This window comes from Zootermopsis nevadensis, unplaced genomic scaffold (genome assembly GCF_977971745.1).
Source record: "Zootermopsis nevadensis isolate Lab colony 2312 unplaced genomic scaffold, Znev_1.0 Znev_ptg000061l, whole genome shotgun sequence".
NCBI lineage: Eukaryota > Metazoa > Arthropoda > Insecta > Blattodea > Termopsidae > Zootermopsis > Zootermopsis nevadensis.
Window position 1 is genome coordinate 18,010,651 of NW_028259192.1, and position 10,915 is coordinate 18,021,565.

Consider the following 10,915-nt stretch of genomic DNA (forward strand, 5'->3'; position numbering starts at 1 on the left):
CAAACTTTGAAACAAATTGACAGTATTTGTTCTTATGCCAAACATTCAGAAATGAATATTTAACTAAAAATACTCACGAAAGCAAAAATTGTAAATGGGTGAATGTGATGTTTTGAATATATGCTCTTACGTTACTTTTGAAGTCTACCAGTGATTGGTTATGGACAAACTTAATTCTGTGTAGTTCTAAATTCAGACACGTCTTCATGCATCTTGGTATCTTAAAATGAGGAGCTTGTGTAAATAATGTGTATCATTTCATCTGCAGATGTATTGAATTTCTGTTAGCAAGATCAGCCAGCCAACGCAGTGAAGAAAAATGAATAAATGAAATTGATAAACACACTTTAGAGTGCGTAATCTAAAAATTGTTGCTTGGATTACTTATAAGTACTCATGCAGTGGCCAGTTCAGCTTGGCAACTGGCTATCCTGGCTGGTGGTCTTTAGTGCATCCATTTCACGTGGAAGAAGAGTCATAATCATTGATTGCCCCATGTGATATTGGAATAGATAAATCGATTTTCATTTTAACACCCACCAGTTTTAATGCATGAGAAAATTTTATGTATGCTAGGTTAAAAAATTGATACTTTTCTGGGTTTTGGGAATGAAGTGACATGATTTTAGTACAATGTATTTTTCACTGTTTGCCTGTTTTTGAGCAGCCTCAAAGTATGATGTTCCCTGGGCTCCATCCAATGGCAATGATGTCTACCTCAAATATGGGCTACACATCTCGAGGTTCTGCCAGTTTCCCAGGTGGAATGTATGGAGCAGGCCCGGCCCCATACCCTTCCATGTACCAGTCATCCATCCCTGCTGCCCAGTCCAGTGGTCCTCAAGGAGGAGGAGGAGGAGGAAGTGGAGGAGGAGACACTCAGGTATGTGCTGTATGGTAATATTTGCTTGCTGTTTGAAATCGTCATATTTTGTAGACTGCTGGGAAAAGTTTATTTGAATAGATCTTGGTTTAAAGTTGCCCATGAAGAGAATATGTTACTGTACAGAAAAATTGTCTTGTTGCAGGAGACCACATTTCTGTACATCCCAAATAATGCCGTTGGTGCCATCATAGGGACAAAAGGCACACACATCCGCAACATCATTCGCTTCTCAGGAGCGTCAGTGAAGATAGCACCTCTAGAGCAGGACAAACCTCAGGACCAGCAGACAGAGAGAAAGGTGACCATTATAGGTTCACCAGAATCGCAGTGGAAGGTACTGCCAATGTTTTCTTTGTTTTGGGTTGGAACAGATGCAGCTGTGTCGTTTGTATTGCACTGTAGACATGGAACATAATTTTTAGGCATTGCAACGATTCTGATGCTGTTGTATCTAGTGGTAGATTATATGTATGGAAGTTTGTATCTCTGGCTATAACGTAGATCACATCACGTCATACATTTACAACCACCACGGTGGTCTAGCAGTCAGAACGCTGGGCTTGTAATACTGGGGACCCGGGTTCGATTCCCGGCGGTGCTCAGATTTACAACTTGTGTTGGGCAAGGCCGTGGTCCAGGCATAACGGAGTTTTCCTCCGGGGTTTCTCCGTATCATCCCAATAATTACTCCACTTTCATCATCATCATCCCACAAAAAAGGGTCACAGCAGGAGCGTTAAATGTCGCGGTCCCGATCAAACCCATGTACTGATAGGTCGTGAATCCTACTAATTACCAATGCACACCGTGCTGAATGGTGTGTACTTGACACGGAAGAAAACCTTTACAAATCTCAGCTCCATCAGTTTTTACCATAAAGCAAGACCATGTATATCAGATTAACATAAATTCTTAAAAAAATTAATGACAGATGCCTGCATTGCATGGGAGTGTATACACTATGTCGGACACACATATCTGCTGTGGACAAGAACAAGTTAATGCCTGAAAATCTTAATTCTCCATGATCACAAGATGTATCAACATTTTTACAATCAAAAAGGCATCCAAAATATCTGTACTCAGTCATATTATCTAGCTTCATGATAGTGTTCTGAGGGTGTTTGTTGGGGGGGAGTCAGGGGGGTGTAATTTTTTTGTGGTTCAACAAAACCTACCCGCAACAGTGGTGATGCATTACGGAATAACATGGTCCTGGAAGGGTTTAAGTAGGAGAAGGATTTGTGTATTTGTTTCAACCATCGTTACAAATTGAATGCTTATGAGCCTGGGTTAGAAGCAAATATTAAGTATTCAATCAACCAAGTATTTCAAATATGTGCCTTACCAGGAATTGTTTACATTGCTTGAGGTTGATGATAGTGATACTCAGTTCAACCAGTTCAGGATAGGATCTAGTGGCAGGCCGTAATAATTAACCTTGAGGTTCTGCAAAAGATGGAGTTTTCAACTAGCAGAGAACGTACTGGCCTGCCAAAGACTGATCCAGAAGTTAATTAGCCGGCTTTTCAGCCAGTCAGTTAACAGGATGTATAATTCACAGGCTCAGTACCTCATCTTTGAGAAGATGCGAGAAGAGGGATTTGTTGCTGGGGCAGATGATGTGCGCCTAACAGTGGAAATCCTGGTGCCATCAAGTCAGGTTGGGCGCATCATTGGCAAGGGTGGACAAAATGTACGTGAGCTTCAAAGAGTTACGGGTTCAATCATAAAACTGCCAGAACAGGGTGCCTCTCCCCCTTCCCAAGATGAGGAAACTACTGTTCATATCATTGGTCCCTTCTTCTCAGTCCAGGTATGCATTTTTCTTTCTTATTTTCAACATTACTTTTATTATGATATAAGGTAAGTAATCTTGGGTAATCCATTGTGCAGATAATTTTCTAGAAGAAGAATGAAATTTCTAATAGCTGGAAAAAATATGTATGCACAGTAAACAGGCGTGATAATCAATCCTTGGCATTGGCATTACATTTTCACTTTTACAGAATGTTTATTATTTCCCATTCATTGACTATATTGAATCTTTTTTTTTGTGAACTCTTCAGTATAAAACCGGTTCAGTGCAGTAACATTTACTGTGGCTGTTTGCTCCTGCTGGCCACTCTGTAGCTTAGCTTAGTGGAAAATGTACTGTTTACTTATCCAGTGAATTTTAAGTTTGGGTTATAATTACATCTTATAAATAAAATATGTCTTTAATATGTAAAAATTTCTCACTATATCCCATGTAGATGGGGGGGGGTCCAAGCTTGTTTTTAATCACTGCTAGATAGGGGTGTGGTCAGCGTCACTCCCATGCCATGCTTTGCCCCTGGGAAAGAACCACAGTACATATTTAACAGGAGGCCAGATGGGCCGCAGAGACGGAGGAAAATCATCTGCCCCTGTCGGGGATTGAGTCCCAGTCTGTTGTCAGTCATTATTTTAGTTGCATTTTTGCTATATTGTCTATTTTAAACAGCACAGAAAATAAATTGTTAGCATGGGTTTGCTTTGTAAAATGTCTGTGCAATAAGGCGTACAGAGAAAGCAGGTTGAATTATAACTTTTATATTGTCTTGTTTGCCATATAAAATATATTGTGCTTTAGTCGGCTCAGCGTCGCATCCGAGCCATGGTTCTTCAAGCCCAGCCTGTACCTGCAGGAGCACGGGGTGGTCAGAGAGGGGCACCTCCGCGCAGGGAACCACCACAGCAATAGGAGAGAAGAACTGAGTGAAGGAAGAGAGGTGGTGGTAACCACACATAGAGTTTGAAACAACGTATATACCTCAATACATTCAGAAAAAAAGCACATAACAAACTACACCCCACATTTATACCAAAGATGTGATGATGAAGAACGAAGAAACAATTTTTAAAAGATACCAATGGGAAATGAAAAATAACATCTTGAGTTCCTGATAATATTTTGTGTGAAACTTTTTTCGCATAATTCGTCCGTTAAGTACATCACTGATTGCTTTTGAACTGGCAGTTACGGATGCGTTTTAACGGGCGGATATTCTGATAAATTTTTGTGTACAAGTGTAGGCAAGAGGAACAAAGTGGAGTTCTGGTTTCGTTTTCAATTTGATGCAATGGAAGCATGGCAGGGTTTGGAAGCGGCCAGCTGTTTCTCCATTTCCCTGTCTTAATCATTACTTAAATTGATTCAGGGACTTCTTATCACACATGGATGTAATGTTCATTTTTAGAGAGAGAGAGAGAGAAAGGGATACAAAGTGATTAAGAGAAAATGAGAAGGAAGTGAGCATAATGAGAATTTTTTTAAAGAAACAAAATGAACAGTTACATTGCGAGGTTTTGGGTAAGTGACTGCGTGGCTGGTTGCACATGCGACACTTTTGCCTTCTTAACTCCTTCCCTGTCTTAATTCCATGATGGCATTAATCTAACCGCCTCCCTAATTTTTAAGGGAGGATAGAGTTGTTTATGAATGTTTTTGTCTCTTGGGGAGTCGGAAATCCCCCGGAGAAGAAAAGGGATAATTGTGTATTCGTCGTTGTATCGTCTTACTGTATGTAAAAGGAAAGGTCCACCGAACTTTCATTCAGTCAAAAATGTTGTATTTAAAAATACTATGAAGAGGAAGGGTAATATGTCGATTTTTTAAAAATAATGTGATTCAATATAAACGGTGTTTTGAGACCTCGATTTTAAGGAGGTTTCTTAATGGAGGTGAATGATAAAAATAGGCAATTTCAGGGTAGTTCCGAAATTACCATCTGTGTCGGTCACCCTGTTGTTTAGTTAGTACAAAAATTAAATTAAAAATATAAAAGAGGGCCACTATTGTTGCAAATATATTGTGGTTCTTTTTTTGCCTTTATAAACAAAGTTATTACACAAAGTTTATTTTTGATACATTGTTGGGAGAAATTTTTTTTTGTTAGATTTTTTAATATAAAATTAAAATGACATGTAGCTGTTTGGCTATGTGTTGCAGAAAAATGGAGAAGAAAACGTTAGCCGAGTGAGTGAAAGAAAAAATGGCTGCACATTATTTACATTTAAAGAATAACCAGTAACAGGCAATGTCCATATATGATGGCAGGCATGAATGTGAACATGAACAGTATCTGAACCAGCAATCGTTATCATATACTTTTTACCATCTCAAAGTAAACCCAATGTGCAAGCAGAAAACCCGCTGAGCCTCAACGTTTTTCAATTCATTCAAATTAAAACTGCCTCATGGTTTTTTTAAGTTTCTAAATTGTAAAACATTGATTTGGAGTATGCTCAGATGTCACAAAAGCTGTTTTTCACATTTTGATTCTCAAAAAGCAGTTTAGGAAAAGAGCGTGAACTTGTAATGGGAATTTATTTCTTGCAGTCCTGTTTGGATTTCTCGATTTAATGAATCATTTCAGAGGTTCACATGGATTTGGAAATATTGAAAACATAACAAAACACCATAAACCAAAACCCTCCAAGATAAAAACAAACATAGCTGATCTAAATAATAAAAAAAATTATTGTACAAATGCAAGATTGAAAATGGAACTGTTACCGACTGACACTGTAAACTTAGGTGGATTCTGACATATTACTGCAGTAAACAAAAGTACTACAGGGGAGACCTTACAAAAACATTGAACTAAGCATAATAGAGGTACGATAAATGGGACTACACACAACTGTGTAATCATTCAGAAATTTTTTGTTAGGAGGTGAAATTAAACTATCCTATAAAACGTCAAGCACACTTGCAACAAAAAATAAATAAAAATATAAGCATAGCATTTGGTTTGAAAGTTTCTTGCTGAGCAGAAGCGATGTGGATTCTTGTTGCGTGTAACAATGCCTGAAATACTAAGCAGTCGATTGTTGAAATGTGTTCAGGCCATATGAAGCCCCTCGTTGCCGCTCCATTTAGTGTGTTGGGTTTATGTCATTAGGCAGTTTGGGTGTTGAGTTGTGCCCTTATTGCTCCTAGAGGCGAGGCTGTGTTGTTATGGAACACCAAGCACCTGAACATTGCCTAGTGAGCTGGCCTGCCTCGCGTTTGTCATTCCAGCATGGTTACAGTCTGTTCAGTATATTGGCTTTCAAACCAACTTCGTATTATTAAATGAAAGAAGCGAACAAAAATATTGATTGAAACTTAAAAGACTGGGAATTAAGTTTTTCCAATGCAGTGAAAAATATATAAGTAGTTGTTTTCCCAAATCAGTCTTATATTATTGAATTTATAAATATTGAGTGATGCTCAAATCATACATTTCAATTCTACCATAGGAATTGGAAAGGTTTGTTATGAACCAGTTTCTGATTTCTAACAGCGTTGAGCTGTATTTGATGATCCAAATCATTTGGATGACACTCAACAGGGATACTTAGAGGAAAATATAACAAATGCATACAGAACTGGGTATTGTACTGAGGAAACATTGTTCTTTTGAAGACACTAGGATGTAAGAATTTCAAGAAAATTTACCAGTTGATTTGACAGTACTGTGTTCCATAACTGGAAGGATGGATCCATGTTACATCAGTTCCTCTTCTGACTGCTTGAGAAATAGTTTTGCAGTTTTTCTTTGACACAACATCCTTCTCTTATATTGTTAATTTGTTGACCATCGGATAATGTTGTTAACACATAATCTCATTGCATTACAAAAAGCACACTGCTTCTTTACCGAGTGTTCAAATTTGATTTTCCCAAACAGGGCTGAATACAGGCATCTCTCTCTCCAAACATTCCACATAACAGAATGATCCGCAAAGAACAGAATGTCTACAGTTTTGAATAGGTTTAATGATATAAATGGATAAATATATATATATTATTATATAAATATTACAATATGGATGTTAGTGTTTATAATATGTACAGACATGTTTTTTCTCTGTTACTTATTTGCTAAACTCAGGTTTTGCTTTAAATAATAATAATAACAATTACCTCATGAGTTTTCCGGAATGGAAACTCACACAACACAGCTACTTCCCCACCTCTGTGGATCAACTAATGCTTTGGAGAAGTGATTACTGTTGTATCAGCCTGGACTGAATGTGGGTATTCTCCAAGTCACTTCCTAATAGAAAAAGGAATGTTTTTGTTAACTTTTCTAAAGCTTGTTTTGAGTGGCTTCTAATTATATTTTTGCATTAGTTTTTCAATTGCTGACAACTTCCCCTTTTTTATGCTTGAGGCAGGATTTTTATTGTTGATTTACAGTCTTCGTTCTAGAAGAAGCAGAGTGCTTTTTATCATCGAGTATCAATTATGACGAAGATTAAATTTATTTTTTCATTAGCAGTACTATCAGTACTGCTGCATGTTTTATCCTTAAGAGATATCTTAGTGGCAGGTTGGTTAGGTGCCTTGGCTTTCCAACTGCCACAGATTTCTGGGTGTGGTTTTGGCCCCCAATTTAATTTGACTCCCATTTTGAATATTTTGTATGCATGCAAAACTAAGAATCCTTTTGTCTCATGCCAGAACCATTCACTACCTCAAAAAAAATAGACTTTGTTGTTCAAGCATTTGAGATATGAAAACAGCCGTGTGCCACGAGGACAGCTAAGCAGTGCCTCACAGAACAGGAAGGAATTTCTGTACCCTGGTTCACTTCGGTGTGAACGTGATGAAACGGGCCGGTGGAGATTTGAAAGTAACAATAAAGCCAATGAACCACCATATTGGCACTGAAAGTCTACCCCAGACCACTCCACATGTTGATCGACTGGTTTATTTTCCTCATTTGTGTTATTTTTTTTATTTTATTGAAATATTTTCTGAGCTCAGTTATGTTTTCAATACGACTTTGTTCCCATTATAATTTTGTCTGTTTCATTCAGTAGAAGGGTTTATAGTTTTCATAATCACCAATACTTACCTGTATGTCATTAATATCTTTCTTATCTATTTTACAGCATTGCGTATGCAATGTCAGCCAAGAACTTTCCTTGTCTGTGTTATATACATGCATTTCAAAATTTCTGACCATTAGAATAACTGTGTTGAATTTAATTTGTTGGGGTGGTAATATTGAAAAATTTCATAGATGAATATGGTATTATGAATATTTTTTGTTGTTTGCATTATAATTCAGTGAAATTGAACATGGAAACTTTTTTCACAAGATTTTTTTGATGTAGTTGGGCTTGCTAGTAATGAAAGAAGTTTAGGTGTAGATTTCTTCAGTGGAGAGTGTTTCTTTAGTTTCAGTACGTTGATTTGTTGGAAGACTTGCAGCGCAACTAGGAGGAACAATAAAATGGTATTGACAGTGCCATATGATAAGGTACGAAAGAGCGATGACTCATCGTCGTACAAATTGTTCTCAGGTATAATCAGGTTACTTTAAATAAGAACTTCTTTCTCATAGACACAGTAGCACCCAAATTTTTGTGCATTACTAACGTGAAGTTTAAAATGATGAAAGAGTGGTAACTTTTTTCAGTTGTCCTTCCCACTACAGCTCATTTTGTTTTAAGGCACTCAGCTGTTTTATTTTGAAAAGAAAATATGTTGAGAATTCATTATGTTGTCTAATGAGTTTGTGTGGAGTGCAGTCTCCAACATATCACAACAAGCTCTCATTGAAAACCAATAGACCCTATTATTATTGTTGTTGGTACTAGGAATTTGATTGTAAAAAGATGTATTGCAAACAACAAAACAGCAAAAAAAATGCTTATTTATAATGTGCTGTAATACACAACAGTATAGTATCGTTTATGTTCTGCTGTTTCTGTAACAAACTGATGGTATTTGTCAAATAGCAGTTTGAAACAAAGGTGTTGATTATCATTTTTCATTCTGATTATTTTCTGTCATTCAGAATCTTGGTAATATTAACTTATCTCTAATATCTCTTCTTGTTTAAAGTAAGGTTTTTTTTAACTTGACCATGGCCTAACTTGCCATTAGATTGTATCACAGAAATTAGAAATACGAGTGTTTGGCTTTTTTTTTTAAAGCTTGATGTTGCAGTCTGATACTTAAAGAAGTTAAGTGTTTTTATTTTTGGCCAGGAGAGCATGTAGCATGTTGTTTTGTGGCAAGTTAGGCCTTCACTTAGTGTTTCAAATTCAGGTGAAAATAAAAACAAGGTGCTGTGAATGCAAGGTTGCAGCGTCTCCTTGCATTTAGTCTAATGTGAGGAATTTACTGCGTCCAGGTTTGTCTTAACCCTGGAAGAAGGGCATTACAGTGTACGTGTATATTGCTTGATATGATCACTTGTGTAGCTGTGAAACACCCATCCATGTTTGAGTGTGGATCAGGGATCTATAAGAGATGTAATTTTGCAGCAACATGGAAGTGATATGATTGTTTGTTGTTATAAGGGTACCATGGCATATTGATGTTTATATAGTGCTGGCTCCATCCTAGCATCCACACAATCAAATCCATTCTTAGGTGGGTTTGATGGCATACGCACCCTACCACATTACTGCCGACAGATCTGGGATTTAAATTGTGCATCTACCTCAATAGATTTTACAATTACCTCATAAACCCACTGGACCCTGCCAGGAGTTGCGTTAGAGCGTACTGACAAAAGCTTTTAAGCTTGTCATTTCTATTTGTTTTTTTATGATCCTTGCATAACAGGCATGATGTGCATTCTAGATCACTTCTCATGCGATTGATTATTGTTATGGATCGTAACTTCCAGACGAGAAAAGCGTGCCGTCGTATATGCACCGCTATGTCTGAAGCAAGGGATTAAAAATTAATTACCATGCCCCCTTCCCCAGAGTATATGAATGTATACAGTTTGATGCTGATATTTCTGGGGGGAAACTTAAAAAAAAAATTCCTCACATTCTCACCTACAAAAAAAAGTTGTCCACAGAATCCTGATATTTACCCTGTTTTTAATCTATATCATTATCCTCACATGGTAGTAATTATGGTTTCCTGTTCATAAGAGAAACTTTTCAAGCAGAGAGTTGGCTCGATTGAAGATGCTGCATTGTGTTGAATTATGCAGATGCACAGAAAGAATTTTTTTCCAAATTCCTAGTAATTAATCACCCCTAAGCACTTTCTGGTGACGCTTCTCGATCCAAATTAGTATTCAATTGAATCCAAACATGGTTAACGAATTGTTTCAGAAATTAAGTAAACGTTTTCAAATGGACAAGTGTGGAATGTGGCTTGGGTTTGATACAATGTCGGTTATTCAATCGTAGTTACTCTCAAAAGAACGCAAGCTTTCATATGTAATAATTCAATTATAATCTTTGTCATTCATTGGCTTCAGTGCCTGAAAATAAAGCATGTTTTTATTTTTCCCTTTACAATCGAGAGTAAAGCAGTCCATAACCAAGTTAGCCTCAACCACAGAGGCGCCTGCAATAGAAACAAGATAACATAAAGGGGTGGTTAGAGGCTAGGTTTGAGACAAAAGCTGCACATTGGCACTTGAATGATTGAATTGTATAAGTATTTTGTAATTAGTTCAACAAAAAGGGATTATACATTGTACAAGTGCAAATATGTGGTCCATGCAAGCATGCATTCTCCGTTTTCTACCATGAAAAAAATTAAATTATTCTAGTTAAAAAAGCTTTGTTCATTTAAGTGAATAGTCCTGACATCATTCAACTGATTCCTTACGTCCTTACAATTGGTAAAGTTCCTATTTAGTATGCAAGCATGCTAATGAAAATTGATTTTTGTATGTTTGGGTGATTTAATAAGTGCTGTCTTGATTTATTTCAGCTTTATAAGTGCCAATAAGGCAAGCTCCGATATGGCGATATATATACATGCCATTATTTATTAATGGCCTGCCATTCCTGTAGACAAAAAACACGTGTGTTTAAAAATGGTATGCCACTGAAGTATAGTAATTAGATCCATCATCTGCAGTCCCCCCCCCCCCAACTGCCGACCCTAGTGAAGTCAAAGTTACAGCATTTTCAGTATTATAGAATCAGAAGTAGTGATAATATTTGGTATGACTTCAGGAACATGGCAGATGGGCAAAATGAATAATATACTTCTAGGCTTCATGCAGTGAACCATTAAAATTGGAC

General features: G+C 37.1%; 1 protein-coding gene across 4 annotated transcripts in view; it reads left to right on the top strand.

Moving 5' to 3' along the window:
* The window catches only part of Imp (IGF-II mRNA-binding protein), a 161,719-nt gene extending 151,909 nt beyond the window's left edge, over positions 1–9,810 (top strand). For all 4 annotated transcript variants that reach the window (XM_022067285.2, XM_087340966.1, XM_022067451.2 and 1 more), the window contains 4 exons: positions 668–883; positions 1,029–1,220; positions 2,451–2,702; positions 3,501–9,810. In XM_022067285.2, coding sequence (XP_021922977.1) covers positions 668–883; positions 1,029–1,220; positions 2,451–2,702; positions 3,501–3,611 — 771 coding nt within the window. In that variant the 3' untranslated portion in view covers positions 3,612–9,810. The remainder of the gene's footprint in view (positions 1–667; positions 884–1,028; positions 1,221–2,450; positions 2,703–3,500) is intronic.
* Positions 9,811–10,915: the final 1,105 nt, after the last annotated feature.